This window comes from Sylvia atricapilla, chromosome 3 (assembly GCF_009819655.1).
Source record: "Sylvia atricapilla isolate bSylAtr1 chromosome 3, bSylAtr1.pri, whole genome shotgun sequence".
Classification (NCBI taxonomy): Eukaryota; Metazoa; Chordata; class Aves; order Passeriformes; family Sylviidae; genus Sylvia; species Sylvia atricapilla.
In genome coordinates, this window is record NC_089142.1 from 61,650,767 (window position 1) to 61,671,293 (window position 20,527).

The following is a 20,527-nucleotide window of genomic DNA, read 5'->3' on the forward strand; positions in this document are numbered from 1 at the left end:
GATATGAATACCAATATTTGGATCGTAAAGCTACTTTTTAAATAAATATTCTCGTGCCAAAAATTATTCTATTCACTTTATTTTAGTTCTAGACAATTTTTTCTGCCTACTAGAGTTAGTTCTTATTTGTCTAATAACTAAACAGAATCATGTCAAACTTCAACAATCACTAGTATTTTGCAATTGAAATCCTTATACAAACAGGCATATGCTTAACTTAAAACATTTGCTTATGTGCCTTCCTGAAGTAAGACTTAAATGCTCTCTTTTGTACAACACGAACAGCTCATCCCACCTATTGAAAACTTACAATCTGAAAATGCAGGATCTTAAATTTTTACTATGAAAATAAGAAAAAAAATCCTCATGGAGAAATGATACAATCTACAGTTGACACAGGAAAACCTGAAAATGCATTATTCAAATGCCATGAAATCCATCTAAAGTTTTAAGAATCATCATGAAGAAAGAGAAATGCAAGGATAATTTCATCTTTATTTAGGTCTTAAGATCTTAACACTGCAATTAAGATTTCACTGGACTGGTAAAATTATGAACATAACAAATTTAAGGCAGCTGTTACATAGTGTTACATTAATATTTCAGTCAGACTGAACTCTTCTTTAGATACATTCATGCAATTAACGTCTATGCTGTGATTTGAAATATATAGGATTGCTTTGTTTCCATGTATTCAACATATCTGGTTAAGCTTTTCTCAAACAATACAGAGAATGGACTCATTGTTCTTCTTGGCAGAAGTAAAATGATCTAATGACTTAATGGTTTAATGACTTATTTGATTGAAGAAATGCACGTTGAGAATGCCTTGGAGATAAATATACATCTTATATGTGTATGTCACATGCAAGCATGGAGAAATTGAAGGTTGAAACATTAATACTAATCTTAGCTAAAATCATTTTCCCCCCGTATAAAATCCAAAAATATCCTTGCACTGAAAAGTGGACCCATGAAAACTTCCTCCTTTCCAAAAGACTCCTCTCCAGGCCAAGCTCTGCTGGGGATGAGAAATCTTCCATGGAGCCATAAACAATGCTCTGTGTTGCCTCTTATTTTTCACTCCAGTTTTGGCTTTTCTTTTCCTTCTTCAATACCTGAAAACATATGGAGAGCAGCTTTCAAAAATCTCACAATGAATACAACTGAAGGATTTGCTTAGAGAGGTTCCTCTAATGCCTTAATCTTTCTCTTGCCTTTATCTATGTTATTTCTCCTGAACTTGCTCGCACGTGTTACCTCACCTGCTGTGAAGGAAAAGAGCATCTGCACACCTGATGGCAGTGGTTGTCCAGTAATGAGCTGCACAATCCTCCCTCCCTCACTCCCATTTTCAGATCAGTCTGACCCCCTGCTGCACGCCCAGCCTCTGACAGCTGCGGGGGTCTGGGAACACTTAGTTCCCTCACCTGCTCTGCTTACCTACTACCAAACCAAATTAGATGTTATTACAGCTGAATCTAAGGAACCAACTTTTTTTGAAAGAAAATTTTAATAATTGTGTTTCAGAATTCAATGATTTGAGGTCCCTCTCCATTTTCAACATTGTATTTTTAAGTATTTGCAGGTACATCTCCCTTTTTTGAAAGCAAAAGAATGAAGAAACAATTACTGCTGAGAGCCTGCCTCTCTTCTTGTAATGGCCATTTCTTTCAGTAGTATCAGGAGGGCTGAGCTGAGTGTAAGGCTCCTTAAAGAACTAATTCTAGCTGCAGGACTTGTCTCTTTTCTATGCTGAGCAAAGCCTGGGTTGGGCAGCAGACTGTGTTTTTTCTGGCAATGGAAACAGTCAGCTATTTCATATGCCTATTCCTGGACAATGAATTACTACTGGTATCTGACAAAAGTATTGTTCTTCTGACTAAGCCCACTCTGCCAGACATCTCAAATACAAATATTTCTTTTGGAGGTTTTCAGGCCTGCTGCATGATGGAAAATAAAGAGTTATGATAACCAAAGGCAAAAAAGAAGCATTGCTTGAGAATGCTGAGAGGAAAATCGAGTCACAAGTAAGATCACCTGCTAGTGCAATATATGCATAGGCAGTACACTGTAAATCACTTCAAAAACATAGTTAATGAATTCCAGTATGGGAAACAATAAGACTCATCTGCAGTTAGAAAGCACAACTGCAGAGCTGCCTTGCCGAAAGAAACAACACCAAGACAAACGGGTCTGTGTGCTGCCAGCACCCAACTTCAATGGCCCTGGGTGTTGCTGGCACATCAGGGCAACGGGAGAGCCACAGTTGAAGGTTTAACAACCAAAACAAGAGAGGGGACCAACAGATTACAGACAGTTTACAATGTTGCTCTGGAGCCAATCTTAAGTTTTCTGCTTTCTCCTAGAACGAACTTTTCCAATAATTTTAAAAGCTGTTTTATTTGCCTTTTTGAAAGCACCTCTTTCCTTTCTTCTGAAGCACTCCACTGCAGATGCATCAAATAGTTTGGCAGGAATGCAGATATCCTCAAAATTGTGGACAGACACTGGCTTGTACAAAGGGCAAATTTTTCCTTCCCTACCATGTTTGTGGTTTAACTTGGAAAAACTAACTGCAAATCATTTTGTCAGTAGTGAGGCTCTATTTAATGCATCTCGAGAGGCAAATAAAAAAACTCCAAACCCAAACCAGCTCCTTCTCACCCCAGAAATCTTCTCATGACAGACTGTTTTGATTTGCAGTCTTACTGCTCAAAAGCCCCTTTTAAGTGTACAGTTTTCAAATAATATTTTCCCAGGTCTTGCATGGTAACAGACTGGCGTAATTTTACATCTCTGCTGTTTGTGGTGCTCCTGCCACACGTTTCGGGTCAAGTTTGTGCAAAGTGTTTCAAGCTCAGCAAACCAGCAGGTGACTCATGGCATTTTCTGTTTTGCAAGTGGTTGAGCCACAAAGGACTTGGGATCAATGTTCCTTATCTGCATGAAGGAAATGATGGAGAGGACAATAATGCCAGGGTAAACCTTAAAAGATGTTGGGAGAATGACCCAATTGAGTTACCTACTCTAGGGCGGAGGGTTGCAAGGAGCAGGAGGTTTGTTATGCATACTTTGGAATAGTGCAGGAGATTTTCCACCATCTACTTATTCATGGATTTGCTAAGAATATGTGATTCTTTACCACACTATTGTTCTTCATACAGGACCTAGGTCAAGTGAAATTATTCCTTGCAGCTGCCTTTTTTAGAAACACCTTTCCTAAGAAGTTAAATAAATGTGAATTTGACAACAAACTGAGGACTGAATACCCGTCTTGAACACTGTGACCAGTGATTGATGGTCCTACAGCAAAACCTAAAAGGCATTTTACACCTGGATGCTAATGTAAGCAAATGGAAGGTAAAACTGCTTTGAGCTTCTAGCATTAGAGTCTACCTGGTATCGAAGGACTTGTTAAAGAGAGTTGAGTGTGCCATTAACTACCATGTGAATTTATTTCCCTCCAGTTGTGATTTGCCACAGCAGCAATTATGAATGCTGTTTGCTTATTTAATTCAATTTGATAAATGAGAAACATCTTTCACAGATAAAAGGAATCTACTTTTGATCTTGTGTTTGTCTTATTTTCCCTTTTCCTCTTCTCAGCAATGGGTGGCTTGGGCAGGATAGATGATGTAGAGTCTGCACAATTAAGTTTAAAATGATCTTTCATTCCTGGTATTTCACTGACAAGAACATGTTAATTTTCCCTGAGTAAATTTATATGTGAGAAAACACCTTATACCTGAAAATACTTCAATAGCATATTTTCATTTTTCAGTCTAAGCTTACCATTAATGGCATTCAAACAGAATGATACTTTATTCTAGCTGCATTTAATGGGTTCATCAGCTAATAAGTGGGTTGTAAACATCTCAGGTAATTGCCAAGAGCTCTTAAATTAGTACTGTAAGTTATAAAAGAGAATACATATTCATAGCTCCTCAGGCTCTCCAGCAGCCATTCTGTTCATCCGTCTGTTTCTAAGGGCAGGCAAGCAAGATGTTTCAGAGGAACTTCTGTCATTTTCCTTTGTTTTAGTCAGCTTAAAACATTCTACACTTTCAGAAAAACATACTCAAGTCCTGATGGTGTATTTCACGAGATATTATTCCGAAAACAGTACTCACATTTTTGTGTATCCCAGATGTAGTTGTTCAGGACTTCTCCCACCAAGTAGAATACATTAATTATTACGGTAACAGCTGCAAAAAAGATTATTTTGACACCTGGGCTGAGGTGCTCAAGAAGTGGGTACACCCACACTCCTGTAACGTGGTGAATCCAGCACACCCTGAAACAAAACAAAAATAACAAGCACTGACTCTTACAGCCCTGCTTTACAAAAGTAACTTGGCCTGTAGGCTTAGCTACTGTAACCCAAAAAGCAATAACTTAAAAGGTCTGCAACTTGCAGCATGTGGATGACATCCTCCCCCCGAACGGACATCACAAATGATGAAACTATGACCGATTTCTCACATTCGTACTGCCTTGCTTTCAATTTATTATGAGCAGTTGGCCAGTTTTCATTTCTGATGTAGGCAGGTATTTCCTTGCTCACTTTTATTTCCGAGGAAACCCCTGTTTCGTGCCAAAGCTGGGAACTGCAGCAGCCTCTGTTCCAAGCACGTTCTTTATCCTAAGAGCATTCAGGGTTCTACAGGCTCTCCTACCATCTCTCTCTGCTTTCTGCAGTATCCTACTTTCACTTCATACACATTTGCGTTTTTCTTTCACTTTTCCTCGCTACACATGGTAATCAGTTTTGGGTTTGCCAGAAGCATATGGTTCAGATTCTCTTGAGAGAATAATTTCTTCAGCAACTATGTTTTAGATTGGTTCTCCTTTTCCCTTCAGTTACCGGCTATAATTTGGAAATCTAGTAATTTTTTCTAGGTCAGGTGAACAACTTTTTGAAAAAGACCAAACAGAAACACACCGCAAAAGTAGTGCCCTGCCCCACAGCCAATATATAGTAAAGGAAAAGGACTGATGGTGGTTTGCTGGTGACAGAGAGATTTTTTAGCATTCAGCTACAGAGGACATTGTTGGTATACTAACTCAAGAGACAGACTATCAGCTTTACTGCAGTGCAGCCTGAATAAGCACTCCAGGTGTGAGATTTTGCTGTGTATAGCTGCAGTGGACACTGGTATCCTCTAATGGGATCACTTCTGTGTTGAGATCTGATGCAGTAAGTGGTGAAGTCAGAGGGAGCAGAGGGAGTCCATACATTCCAGTAGGTGGAAGTTAAGAAAAGCAAATACTGGCAAACAACTGAGCAAACATCTCAGAGGCTAACTGGGTAAAGTACTCAGTGAAGGCAAGCTGGGGCTTTGCTGGGTTCTCTTCAAGAATGGAATCTTTTCTTTTCTGACCTGGAAATCTGAGAGAAAAGCACACAGTGAAGCACAGCTACAGCAGCTGCACAGACTGTTACAGATGGGGATTTCCACGTCCACATGATTTGCTTCGCTTGCTGATGTTTCTATTTTTTTAAGGAAGATTTTTGATCACTAAATCAACAGTCAAAGGCTCCTAAAGGGCAGAGACAGAGAAATCCATACAAAACTGTTACCATAAAATTCTGTCACACAGGAAGTACAGAAACATAATTTAACAATCACCCTCAAAATGTACATGGTTGTCATAGCTTCCCTCCTCCTTGGCAAAGCTTTTATTACAGCCAAACCCTTAACAGTTGGACACTTCACTTGGGAAACTACATGTGTCAGTAAATTAATCTGCATGATCTAAATGCAATTAAACCTCCTTTCTCTAAATCAGTTCACATATGGGAAATTATCTCTGTACTTTACAGTTATTTCCCCCAGCATTCTTCTGTGATAGAATTAACCTGACAAGATAAAATTATCTAGGAAGAAATGAAGGGTTCCTGTGTAACCCATGGTAACAGGGGAGACCATGATCCTCTTGATGAAAGAAAAAAGATGAGTTGAGTAGAAGGTAATGGGATGTCTCTTACTACCAGGTTGGCTTAGCAGGGAGTATCTATTATCACCTAATAATTTTCAGTTTCATTTGCTTTTTTTCCCTAATGATCATTCTGTGAAAAACAAGCTCCAAGGAAAAAGACTGAAAAAGAGCCAATCTCTTTTTCACTTATTTTCTCTGGTGTGATGAAACTTCCCAGGCTTCCTGCAGAGGGACTTTTCAAGGGACCTTCTAAACAGCATCTATGTAGCCAACTTCATGAACCAAGTAGAGGTAGCTTTTACTAGAACATATTTATGCTAGAAAGAGGAAGCATTTTCTAAATCCAGCCAATGAGGGACTGAGGAGCTTCTGCATATCAGCTGTCTCTGATTAGTTCAAGCTTTGTGGACAGCTCACACACCCTGCTGCACTCCCTGCCTGGTGACGCTGCTCGTGCCTTCAGAGTAGCTGCTGTTTGTCTGGCCCCGGGGTGGCCACACTGTCAGCACTGTTTGAGTGCAAGGAGGACCAAGCAGCGCTCTGGAGACAACAGTCACAACCCCCACCTGATCCTTCTGAAAATGAGCTGTACCATGCTGCTGGGGTGGAGTAAACATTAACCTCCTCTTCGCCGAGCGGTGACACACTGACTGCTCCGGCATTGTCTGTACTACAAACCGAAACAGCAAAGGGACGACTGCTGCCATGGAAACCCCACCTGGCGGCCTTTCTTAGTGGGTTCGCTCCTGCTGGAATACAGGCGGTCTGAGGCTGCACTGGGAAGGGCTGATCAACCATTTGCATAAAGCTTCCACAGGAGAGTGCTGACTGCCAGACTTAATGAATGCCTTCAGTGCTGCAATTCCAGTAGCCTTTACTCCTATCCAACCTCATTATTAGTTAACACAGGGAAGCAGGCATTAAGATTTACTTAGGGGTGGAAATCTACATCAAATTGAAGACTTTGTTATTGAACAGGTGTAAAAAATGTGTTGTTTAGATACAAAGAAACTGAGGAGAATAAGTTTGAACTAAAACAGGACTGGCTACTTCTCAGAAGATAAAATTAACCTGAACCTCCCTGTGATTTGCAAAGTAGCAGCTGCATGTAGCCATAGCTGTATATTTTCAAAGATGAATGTGTTACAGGTCATGGAGTTCATCTAGCCATTTGTTAGAAACAGGAAAAAGAGAAGGAATGGAAATATTCACATATTGTATTCAAATTAAAATGTCTGTTAAAAAAAAAAAGTAGTTGTTTTTAGAAATTTTCAACCAGTTGGTGTAGAAATCAAAATAAGCTATTTGAAAATGCAGAGTGTTGCTCGTTTTTCACAAGTCTGTCAAAAAATGTGACTTTGTAGCTGGTTTTCACTTCTGCTACACAGTAGATGCCGTATATCTCTCCTATCGAAGTAATCAAGAGAAAATGAAAACTGTGCAGGGAACATAAACTTACATTTAATCTTTGGATATAGATCTTTTGTTAGTAGGGAAAAGTAAGCACAAAAATTTGTTGGAACATTGTGGTTTATGTGTACTCTGTCAGTTTGAATATACAGCTGTAACAACCGCACGTGCAAGACTTCAATCCTGGTAGAATCAAGCTCAACAAGTGGTATAATGGCAGATAATAACCATGACACCTCATGAATTTTGTAATGGATATGTTGCAGAAGGCAGTTGCTCCTTCATGGTGGCTACTCTCAGGCTGTCACAGCTTGCAGCACTTTGGTGTCTGGACTCTCAGAGAGAATCTCTTCCCGTTTCCTGCCCAGCTTGAGTCCTTCATCATAATCCGTAGTCATCAACAACCAGTACTATGGATTCTGGAAAGAGGGGCTGTTAGATAAGGGGCTATGTAACTTCTCAAGAGCAGCAAATGAAAGGACACAGAATAACAATGTGTGACATAAAATGGGTGAAGACCTCCAGTTCTCTTCTCATGACAGAAGAATGACATCAACACAAACTCAGAGACAAGAAATTCAAATCTGATAATGGAAATATTTTCTGAATGATACCTAATTAATCACTGGAATGCTCTACCCTACCTTTCAGTGATATATCCCTGAAATACAGATAATCAAAAAAGTTTGAAGTATGAAGTCTGGAAGCCTATACAGTCCACTCCTCTTCTCTAGGCCCTATCATGCAACTAGCAAGTTTCTGAAATCAGGAGATTCTACAAGCAAAAAGAATGTGCACAATTATGCCTAAGTTTAAAGAGTACAAGGTATATAAGCCATCAAGACCAAAGGATCTAAGCACCTATGTTTTGACTTAAGTTTGGAAGAAAACTCCCCTGAAAGCTGGTTGTTTCATAATGGTCAGCTAAGCTCTCCTGAAGCATCTGGATCAGCTGTACCTGGAGCCCTGGGTATATGACCCTCATCTGAGAACAGCAGTTCCTTTCTGGTTACTTCTTGCAGCAACAAATCCTCTCCCAGACCTTCACTGCTCTTTGTATTTCCAGTGACTGGGACAAAGCAAGGCTGAATCCTTGGTTCCAGACAAATCGTAGACCAGTTCCCAGTGGGCTACTCTTTAATAAACAACAAAACACGGCATTTCTACACCTTTATTTAATGACCTTTCCAGCATCACTCTCTTCCTTTTCCACAAAAACTGGTAACTTTACCCAGAGCTATTAAATTGGGGATTGTCTTCCAAATGAGGTGATGGACTTACAGCAGCTGAGACATTCAAAACAAACAAATAATTTGTGTTTGTAGTGTAGGACCAATCTTGTGCTTTCAGGGACAGAAGCACAATGATCCACACGAAATTTGTTCTACTTCTGGTTTCTAATACTGATTGATGTGTGGCACATCTTCATAACTCCCCCCCAAAACACAGGAGAGTTTGTTCTGCATCTAATCAGAATTCTTAAGATATCAGCTATATTAAGATGCTGGGCTTCTTATATTAACAGCCAGACAGACATAATACACCTACACCAGGAATGTACATAGTTTAGAAATTTTAAAGACTAAAATATAAGTTCAACAAACAGTCATCATTTAGGAAATAACAGTAATCATCCCCTCTTGTTTCGTTTTCTTAATGCTGGATTGTCCTCCATTCATCTGAGTGGAGAACAATACGTGGGTCACAGGAATGTGCTTACTGGTGTGGAGTGGCTTATGCAGTCAGAATTAGACAAGTCCTGAGGAACTGCAGCTGCAAATAATGTTACATCCAAAACATACTCAGCATGACATAGTGCTGGCATCCTCTGGGATGAAAAAAGCTTAGTAAAAATTTGTGTTTATGTACAGGTAGCTACAATGACAGAAACTTAGCAGATTCACTGCAAAGCGCTGTCATCCCTGGCAGTCATCTATTTTGATAAATAATTTTTCATTTTAAATATAGTAATGGTTGCTATGCCTTCTTGAGCTATATTTTAAGGAGCTGCACAAGGAAGTGAGAACATATTATCCAGGCATGTCATCTGTGATTGTGCTGTTGCTTTGACTGAAACATTTGAGGAGGTGGAAGTGGAGGCAAGCCAGAAAGTAACAGTCCGTAATGGCTATGTCAGACCTAACAGGCTGGGGATCCATACAGCCTTCTCTTGCTGAAAGCACTTCTGCCCTCCCACCCTCCTTCTGGGTCAGGTACAGGGCACATTAATCTACACCTGGCCTATTTCTGCTGCTTCTGTTTCTTCCTACTCTTTCCTGTTCTGGGCAGCTCCAGCTCCAACTCTTTTCTCCTCCTCTGCATTGTCTCATATATCATCCACTTCTACTCAGCCTTCTACTCTGATTTCAAAGTCTGTTTATCTCCCTCTCTCCCAGCATTTCCTACTTACTTGTATGATTTCAGCTTTGAAGCTACTGACCTGGGAGCTGCACATTTCCTTAGTCACTTCTCTTTTAACCACTGATTTTAGTTCATTCTTTACTTGCCCACAGGACATTTTACATTTTATTATTTTTTTCTCTAACCATCGACTCCACTGATCTTTACTGAACTTTTAGCCTCAGTGCTCACTTCCAAAAGCATGCATGATGCCCTTCCTACATACAAACCCTCAGCACAGCCTAGCAAAGCCATGTTTGTGTCTTCTCCTGCTCCACTGCACCACCAACCTCAAAAATCCTTCTGGTTTTTCAATCTTGCCCTTCGTTATCAATATGACTGTCAATTTCACCAAGCTTCAACACTCTAACCCACCACCCCTCTCTTCTGAATGTCAAGGTTTGTCCTAGCAGTCTGTGCCAACATCTACTCTTTCTCATCTTCTCCTTCTATGGAGAATCACTAGTGGAAATCCTACAGCAAGCCTGATAGAATCAAACTCAAATTCATTCCAAATCCTCAGTGTACATTCCTTTCTTAAATTTGTCCAAGAAGAATTCAGCAAATTAACCCATCTAAATGCTCTCCCTAAGCAAATCCATGGAACTCTCCTAAAGTCACTTCAAGAGAAACTTTATTTTTCGAATGAATGTTAAAGGCTCTTAAATAGATTATAAAAGAAACGAAAGAATGAATCAAGTCCAAGCTTGGCACATGTGGAGGCAGCTCCTTGTGGATTTGAGATAGCAGTAAGAGAGCAGATGAAGTCTTTTGCTCCCAAACATGCAGCCCAGCACGACTAAACAGTGGAGTCAGATTCTTGGGGTCTGCTTTTTGGCATCCTGAAGTGCTCAAAAGTAGAGGGGAAAAAGAAAACCTTTTAAAATAAACGTATTTGTCTCAGTTTATTTTAGGGACATATTAGGCTCTGATATTAGTTACCATGAGGTCATTCTTGTTACAAGGCGCAACACATTTCTGGCTCTTTTCTGTTCCTTGACAACCAACTCCATAAACTCATTGGCAGAATTTTCTGGTAGTACTGGCAAACACTCTGATTTTCTTAGCACTGTCTAGATTTAACAATTCAATACAAACTGTGACCTTTTCAAGCCATGCTAAATAAAGCCAATAGGCTTTTCCCATCTTATCCCATGGCCTCAATCCTGAAAGTCCATGTATGGTCTGCAACAAGCAATGCAAATCTGTGAGTGCTCTGCTGGAGCACAGTTCCTTGTGAGCTCCCTCTCACAGAAAGTGCATGAGCTAAGTATGTGCCTATTCAAAAACTCTTTGAAGGGAGAGAATGCAAAAAAACACCCCCAAAAAACAAACCAACATCCACCCCCCCAAACAACAATAACAACAACCTCCCCCCAAAAAAAAAAACAAACCAAAAAACCAAAACCAAACAGAAAGAAAAACAGGAAAAGCTTTTACTCTTCAAGAAAGGATGTTCCTCAGAAAACAAGTCTCTGAATCATGCTCAGGAGATAACAAGTTATTTAGCTGTGTTCTTCCAATTTCAGTGAAGCTATTCAGAATTGTTTGCCAGCTTTCTTATTTACCAATTATATTTAAAAAAGCATTTGCTATTCTACCACCTCTTTCATAAATTACAGATTCAGTAACATACAAAATAAAGCAGCTTTCCCCTACTTGGAGTTGAAAAAAGCATTCACAGAATCAAACCTAAGCAACATCGTCCTGTATGTTCCTTTCCAGTAAAAAGTGCAAAACAATACATAAAACATGTAGGATGGTAAGAAAGTTTCAGCTGAGATGGGAAGAGAATTCAAAATTCAAGAACAAAACATAGAGAACATCTGATCAGCAACTGTCTTCACTTTATTCTGAGATTTGCAGTAAAAACACTTCTGCCGAGGGAAAAAAGGAACAGGCAAAAGGGCGCATTCTCAAGTAGCAGATCCCTAAATTCTAGTTAAAAATACATAAACCACGAACTAAGCCCAGACCGAGACCCCTGGTCAATCCTAGGTACAAAGGAAGGAAGTTCCACCAGGCTGTATGGAACATGGTCATTTGCAGGTATAGTCTCATTTTACTACCCTCTGCTAGCCTTGAGGGTTCTGCCACCAAGGACAACAAATCCCAGTTTAGCAGTTCCAAGCCTTCTGAGTGACTAATGTCTCTACTGCAATGTGGTCACTTGGCAGCAGGAAGACAGTAGATTTCAGCTGTGAAAAGAAGGCACACCCTGAATGAGAGGGATGATGAACTCCTCACTTTTCATACTTTCTGGTAGATTTTTCCAACCTGTGAATAAGATATATCATATTGCTATAAAGGGACCAAGATTTGGCTTGCAGCCCCTCAAGCACATCCTGGATAGAGTTTTCAACAGCACCTGCAGGCTGAAGACATGCAGAACCTGCAAGCGATGGCACAGTGTAGCTTTTGTCTGCCTCCACTAACCTGCAAAGGCCTCCTTCCATAACAGTAGAAGGAGAAACGGGTTGTATGTGTATGATATAGCAAGATAAACTTCTAAGATTGTCTCCTCTCATTTAAAGAGAAATCACAACTTGGAAGAAGGTGAATCACTGAGAGTAGCTGCATCTGTTACAGATGCACTGTAGTAGGCAGGATCAAACTAGCTGAGCATCAGACCGGTACTTAAAGATTCTTAAAAGATTTTAAGAAGCATCTGTTTTTATTTCACTTGTAAAACTGGATTGTTTCTATTTAAAATTCTTAATAAATACCATTGCATATGTCTACTTAGATGATTTTGAGAAAACAGGAGTTTGCAGAGGAGGTCAAGCCATAGGTAACTCTGCCAATCTGTCTCCCGGCACCATTAGAGGAAGGTCAAGAACTATCACAGTTAAGCATTACTATATATGAGTTAAAAACAATTACTTTTTCCTGAAGGAATAATCATGTGTCTCTTTGCATAAGGCTGTCCCTATCTTACAATTACAAATATTCTTTTTTAAGAAGGGTTTGTATGCTTACAAAAGCAAACGGCAGAATGTAGCTGCTGTCCTGGGACACAGCATCCCACTTCAGCTGGATTAATAGCACTGTATGATCACTGAGTGTGTGTGGATATGTATGAAAAATTATCTCTCTTTCACTAGACCAAAGGCACAAATTGCATAGTTGAAGAAGTGCGATAGGACTGCCTTGAGACCATGTTACTCTTGCATTAGTTTTATCTCTCTTGGCCGGTGGAAATTTTGGAAAATACTTTCTTAGCTGAGAGAAGGATGTTTTGAATTGAAAAGAAAGAATATGAAATGGGGATCAGGAAATTCAGAAATTATAAAGGATAGATAGCATCAAAGGAGATATGTAAATAAAACAAAGGTTTAGTGAAAAATAAACACTTTGGGTGACCAAAGTATATTAACTCTGTCATGCAAGTCAGGTGCTTGTCTAGAAATTGCCCAAAGACTTAATTTAATGGTGTATAAGAAACATTATTTCTGTTTTAGTTTAATTTCTCACCAGCATTTGCATTTCTTAAAACAAACTTTAGAGTGTTTGGATTACTGACTTATTCTGTAATCAACTTTACAGATAGAATTTATGAACTAGTAAAGAAAAAAGACAGTGTTCTATCTTTTCTGTTGTTGCTTAAATACTGATGCAGGAAATCATTTGCCTATTCTCAATTTTATTTGATAGAACAAAAACCCCAAGCAATAAAACTAAGGTCCAAGGAAAACATTTAGCTTGAAAAAAGGTTGAAAAATGTACCCTTGGAAAGACCACTGCTTACATGGGATTGTTCAACAAATTCCTGTTGTGTGAGGTTTGGCATATACTTTCTAAAAATATAAGCATCTGGGGAAACCAGACAAAGCCCAGGTCTTGGACCAAACGAGGCATGCAGCGTGAATCTGTTAGCGATTATATCCATAATGAAATATGTGCCCAAATTTAGCAGTACAAACCCCCCAATACAATGTGAAAACACAGCAGGTACAGCCCTTACCATAAAATATAGCCAACAGCGAAGGTGCACACTGCAGCCAGTCCACAGCTCCTGCTGGGATACTGATGATGTGTTGTTCTCATCTCGATTAATACAAAGGGCAAAACTGTTGTGTGCTGGAAAAAAACCAAAACAATGGGGAAAACCAGGTGATACAAATGGTTCTCTGTATTTTCATTTCAATTCTACAACAAGAAACTTAATTGCAGACACCCAAAGACAATTATTGATGGTTAGAAAGACAAGGTGAAGTAACTATAAAATTGCTCAATAACCCAACCAGTATCATCTCTATAATGACCAACTGTTTGAGAGAACAGAGGAAAACTGAGTAACCAGAATGTGCTTTTTCTTTTGTTCAGGAATCCAAGGCAGATACTCAGTGAGTAAAAAGGAAATGTGTCATGAAGGGACACAGGACCCAACCCCAGTCTGCAGTTGCTCTGTGATCTCTGCCATGTCACTTCAGTTATTTCAACCATTCTAGTTGGAAGACAATGTATCTGGTTTTCAGAGACTAAGTACAAACAATGCCAAATGAATGAATATAAATGGAGATATTTAATGCTTCTGGGAGTTAGGTTTAAATGGATCTCAATCTGGGGACTTGAAAACAGGGCACATATTTTCAAATTATACCATCAGTACCTCTGTTCCTCCATCTGCAAGACAGAAGCAATTATGTTCAGAAAGGTGTTGTGAATCTTAATTTGTTAGTTGTGCAAAATAGTTCTAGATTCCCAAACGAATCATATGAAAGCCAAAGCTGTAAAAACCATTTTCAGCCACTTGTCTTTATTTAGCTGTGAAACTCCTTATTTTGTTATTTCCCCATACACATTTCCTACACTGCCCCTTCTGAGAAGGCCTGTTCATCCAATTAATGTCAGCAGTATGAAAAACTGCATCCAGTCTGCCCCCAACACTCAATGTCTACATTTCAGAGTGCTGGCAGGCATGAAAATATACATAAGCAAAGAACGAATGTGCCAGGAAATAAACCCCATACTTTCTGAATATAAAGCTCACTTAAGACCAGCATTAGTGTTGACTCCAGAAACATAACCTGCCTTGCCTCCATGGAGTCAAATTTTTGCTGGCATCTAAAGGGAATTACTTCAGTTGAAAGCTTAGCTCTAGGGCTTAAGACTGACGGTGAACTCTTCTGCTCATGCCACAGGAAGGCCTGGAGGTGTAAGGATTGCAAGGGCAGCCTAAGCCCTAATGCAGGTTCAGCCTTTTCTCAAGTACTTGATTACCAACTGGAAAGGAAAGTTATGGCATACACTGGCCACATTCTGCCATCATGTAGTTTTGAGGGATGCTGGAGGGTCAGATTTTTAAGTTTGCAATAATTACAATGTAAACCCACGCTGACTTTCACCTGCGTGCAGGTAGGAGAGGCACAGAGTAGAAATATCTTTGTGTGGATAACAGGTTCAGCTGAGAAGAAACAGTGGGGTCTAAGCCTTTGAAAACTGCAAAAGAAAAATGTTTGAATGGGAAATGGTAAGATAATGGAAATGCTCTTGCTGAGAGATGTAGCATAACTGAACTGGATATCTGCTCTGATTTTTAAGGCATTAGTAATTAATGACTAGCATTTGGAGAATGTCAGGTGGATAATACAGCAGTTAGGGGAGCTTTCAGTTTCTTCATCTTTTAACAACATGTTCCACCCTCATCCCTTTAAATTGTATAAATCAGCATCAAGGGAATGCAGAGATATTTTACATGTGGTCTGCTATAAAGCTGCCCACCATTAGATGAGAGGTCTATGAGCTGCAGAGGACCTTCAGAATCCATGATCAGGGACTGATAACGAAGCAAGCCCTGGAGATTCACCGGCATATCTTGTATCCGTATGGAAAAGGTCTCCAGGAAGAGAGAGATCAGTGCCTCGCTCTGCAGAGTTCCCAAAGCAGAGCAGCTGGAGGCTGTGCAAATGTCTCCTGCCCTGCCCCCGTAACTTATTCAGAGAAAAAAAACCAGAAGAAAACAACAGCTATTAATTCCAAACTCCACCCTTGGTACTCCTTGTACAACGTATTCTTGTAATCCAGTAACTTAGTTTAAACTCTACATTCTGTGGATGATTGTTACAGTGCTTGTGAGCTCGGTTTCTCCATGCAAATGTTTACTGCTTTTGATACTGCTTGTAGATGAGCTCCTCATTGATGATAACAAATCAACAGCTTGCCAATTAAAAAGTAGTTAAAATAATTTCAGCAATCAAGCCTTAATCTAGAATACTCTTCTCCTTTCCCTCCTCCCAACTCTTGTGGTTATATAATAAAATAGGTAACTATTTTCCTAAATTCTCACTTCCACTCTTTTCTAAAGGTAAGGGGTGGAGGTAGAAAGCAGATAATGAGCTGTGCCACTGAAGAATTTGTGTACAAAATCCTGTTAAAAGTACAGTGGAATTAGAAGTGTAAGGAGAAAATCAGAGATGGGTATGTTTCATCTCAGTCTGTTAGAGGAAATGTCAATGCTACATGCAAACAGTGCAGTTTTACAAATTTGGAGTATGAACTTTGGTTTAAAATGCTTTTGTGAAAGTGCCACTCTAAAAAGCTGCTTCAGATCCTTTACCAAACCACAACCAAGATAAAATTTCCTTTCTCTACATTTCAGCTCCTCCAAAAACCTTGATTTAAAAAACATGAAATTTTGTAGTCTGGGATTCCTTTTATACAACAGTCCCAACTAAAACTCTAGACTGAAGCACAGTGAAGATGATTGGGGTCAAATATGCTTGCAGTGGGATCCATCAGGGCTTGGTATTCTGCAGGGGGCCTAAGATTTCATATCCTCTAATGTTTTTCACCTGATTTCTGAATAAACAGGCCAGTGGGAATCTGAGGCTTAGAGAGAAAATAGCATTGATATTTCCCCAACCTGCCTAAAGATCACGCTGTGCCGATCAAACATAGCTGACTCGTACCTCTGGGACTGATCCCTTTTACTTACTGGCACACAGGGGGACAAAACCACATTTCTCACCTTGTTTGCCAAAGTATCTCCTGGGGCTTGCTTACTTCAGAGAAGACTGAGGAATGAGGAAGTTCAAATAACATGGAGATTTAAACAGTAAGGATGATTAGCTGCTCTAACACCTTTCCAGTAGTTGCCATTTTGCTCCATTAGAAGTTTTTAAGAAAAGAACAAATATATAATTAGAGTATAATGACTAGTATAATATTATAATGCTAGCACTACTAATTAATGCTATATTGATAAGGCACTTTTAATAAGGACTAAGAAGTTACAAGCAAAACTGTATTTTTACCTGGACATCCTATTCTCCTCCCACTGAGACCAGCTGCCCCTGTGAAATAGTTTTGCCTGTATGACTGTGCTGACACGAAGACTTGTGCTGAGCACTGCTGTGGCCACACCAGGGAGCACCATTCCCACCGTCCCAGAAAGACAACTCTTTCTGCATATGCTCCCTGAGCTGACTGCAGGCCCAGGATAGTCCCCAGCCCCCAGCTCAGCCCAGGCAACAGGGAGGGACATAGCAAACCCTGACATCATTAACAGGAGCTCTTAGACAAATCCTTTTCAGAGCTCAGTGACTGCATCTACTTGCAAGAAAATGCACCCTATCTGCCTTTCCAGCTGTGACTGTGGCGCTATCTGCAAGGTGTCTTCACAGCCACAAATCTTTCTTTTCTCTGGAGTGCCAAGACAGCAGCCCTCAGGCCCATTTTTTACCCCTCTCTGAAGGATTCATCTGCCAAGATCACTTTCTGAGTTGAAGAGTTGACCATAAACCCTCATTACCCAGCCACGGCACTGCCCTGCCCAGACCCCTCACTGCCTGCCCCTGCTGCTGGAAAGGCAGCTTTGATAAATCTTTTTGCTAGGAAGTGCTGGTTTCAGCAGAGTAGAAAGCTGCAACTTCCTCTCATTCTGTGTCTATCACACGGCATTGTTTCCAAGGACCCATCACCTACAAGTGGTGAAGAAATATGGCTTGCCAAATCTCCAACTGCCAGAAAACAGAGAAACCAGCACAATGCACAGAGCCTGGACAAAATATGTGGGAAGGTTATGAAGAATCTCATCCACAAGACACTCTGGAGACTGACTCCAAAGATGCAACTTCTGAGTGAAGCTGCATTAGCACACACTATAAAGAAAGCTATCCTGGGCTCTTGCAGGTGGATTAATTCCTGAAGCCACTGCCACAGCTTCCTGAGAGAAACTCTGCTCCTTAATAACTCTTTAAAAGATATTACTAAAATATGTACCACCCTGCACATGGTATATATGTGCCTAATGATATCTGAGACCAGAAAATCACATTACAAATATGAACCACAACTGCAATGCTGGCTTGGGAAGCTGAGTTTTGATGGAGGACTGTGCTTCCCTGTTTTAGGTGTTTTCTGCAACAATTAGTTAGAAAAAAAAATTATGCAAATTAGGTACATTAACAATGAGTTCTGTAGCAGTCTTTAGGCAATTAAGTGCTCATTCTTGAAAGCCTGATTACATATTTTATCTTCCAACCAGTAAGTGCTGCTTTTTTTAACACTGGTTTCAACAGTACCTTACTTGGCCTTTTCTCCCTCTCTTAACTGTGTTTTAAATTGAATCTCAAAACTTTTCAAAAGGCGCTCAATTGACTGCTTTATGTATTATATCATCAGCACAAATATGGTAGTGATGTTTGCCCAAGTCATCCTCCTCATCTGCACCAACTGTCCAGACCTACCTTTATGACAAGGAGTCCAGTCTACAGAGGCATCTCAGATGCCCAGGTAGCCCGCAGAAGTTCTGTAGTAACAGTTAAACTGTTAGAAAATCACAAAAAATTGTGACTATAATTCCTTCAACCAACAGACTGTGACTTGTTACTCAATTTGATCAGACTAAAAACTACAGGGGTATAGGACATTTTAGTTCAATGGAAATACTGTGCACCTCTGTGGCCTACATCTTCACATTCAGCCCATGTTCTGAAGAGTAAGTTGAAAGCCAAGTGACAAGAAAGGAGGCCTTGCAGTTTTGATGTCCTACAACATATTAACTGATGGACTAGGAGCCTCCTGGCAGTGCTGGTGTGCCCTGCCTGTAACAAGGAGGCTGCAGACAGGTTTTCACCCACAGAACTTGTGCAGTCTGGGACCTGTAGGGCTACATCTGCCACCCAAAGCTGTGTCCACTTCAATGCCTCTGCCCTGGCAAGGGCAGCTGCTTCAATATCTGCTAGGGAAACAACCATGCAGCACACTGCCACTGTGCCTGAGACTTACGCTGGTATAAATTTGGCAGTGCCTCCCTTCTTTGCACCCTTCTGTGCAAACTGCTGTGTTTTCTAGCTGCCTGTGCTTTCTGCCTTTTAAAACTTGCCTATAAAATATAGTTTCCATTAACAGGATGTTACTCTTCCGCTTTTTCTTGTGAACTCACAACAAGATTATGTTGTTAAACAGCTGCTCCACGTCAGAATGAGCGAAACAGTCTGTCTGCCACTCTTTCTTCCCTCTCAGAGGTTTGTGCAGCACCTTGAGATAAAAGTTTTACAGAAACCAGCAGCAAACTGATCTATGCCTATTCCTCTAAATTTAAAACCACTACTAGTATGCTCACTCTGGAAACCAATACTAATAGGCCTAAAAATCTCTACAGTTGTAGTCACTGTTATTTGTAGAGTAACAGCAGCAATAAAGCTCATTTTTCTGCATGCTCCTAGCAGAGTACCAAGGAAAACCAGATCAGGAACTAGTAAAATAAGGGCATGATTATGATTTACTCCTTGAGAAACTTCTGAGAAAGGAACAGCTGGTAAGAGAGTATTTATGTGTTGTCTGAAGGATGATACCTTCTACCACGGCAGCCTAATCCATAAAGAGAGCAGCAGGATATCAGAGCTGGGTGCATAATAAATTGGAATCCTTGAGTGAGTCTGAGCCCTTATGAGACTGAAAGTGCTGGTAGCACTCTTCCTCTTACAAATGAGAAATTATGAGTATTAAATTAGACATGATGATGCACAGGATGCACTCCAAGACAGCCACAGACGGCTCACTAATTGTTAGGGTAGGTTGGAGGGAGGAAGAAGTATTATATGATCTAAACAAAGACCAATACCTTATAATGCCACAAAACACACAAGAGCCAAAGATAACAATTTTCAATCAATATGAGAGTGTAGAGTTCTTTGAAGAGAAAATTAATACTTCCTCTTTAATGTTACCCCCTCTTTTCCTCTTTTCTGTAGAAAAACACAGCGGACATGGCATTCCTGACTTAAGAGGATTTGTATGACTTTCTCCATGCATACTGATGTTGACAGCTTTGTTCTTGTTTCTTCAGACACATGCAGTATATACTATATATTGAAATAGCAGTGTCAATCTGATCTCACCCTATGACTGTACTAGTGTCAGGGAGGTTATATATAGGTGTTTATCTATAGAATTTCCACAGTGCCAATCACTAAAGCACTTCAGCGCCTCAAAAGCGTTACTAAACATACCCTCACAGCAGCACTGATCTGTAGGAGCAGGATATCCTATCCTCATTTTGATGGAGGGCAAGATGGAGAGGGCATGCCTCGCTCAAGGTCACATAGGGTAGCTACAGAGGAATGAAGAACCACATCACATTCCTCAGTTCCATTCCTGGGTGTTAGCCTAAGATGAGCAAGCACATATAGAGAAATAACAAGAATTTGGTATGAAAGCAAATCTAATTCTTCAAGTTTATAGCTCTGAGACATCTTGGCCCTTTCAGCATCTATCAGTTGTCACCCTGATTGACCTCCTGTCCTGATTCCCCTCCACTTTTGGAGGC

At 40.2% G+C, this 20,527-nt stretch overlaps 1 protein-coding gene across 2 annotated transcripts in view; it reads right to left on the reverse strand.

Moving 5' to 3' along the window:
* Positions 1-468: 468 nt before the first annotated feature.
* Positions 469-20,527, reverse strand: part of AIG1 (androgen induced 1) — a 125,195-nt gene continuing 105,136 nt past the window's right edge. Inside the window, exons 4-6 of one of the 2 annotated variants that reach the window (XM_066315564.1) lie at positions 13,718-13,833; positions 4,134-4,297; positions 469-1,118 (exon numbers count right to left, since the gene is read on the reverse strand). In XM_066315564.1, coding sequence (XP_066171661.1) covers positions 1,081-1,118; positions 4,134-4,297; positions 13,718-13,833 — 318 coding nt within the window. In that variant the 3' untranslated portion in view covers positions 469-1,080. The remainder of the gene's footprint in view (positions 1,119-4,133; positions 4,298-13,717; positions 13,834-20,527) is intronic. The other variant, XR_010743234.1, reaches the window with a different exon arrangement.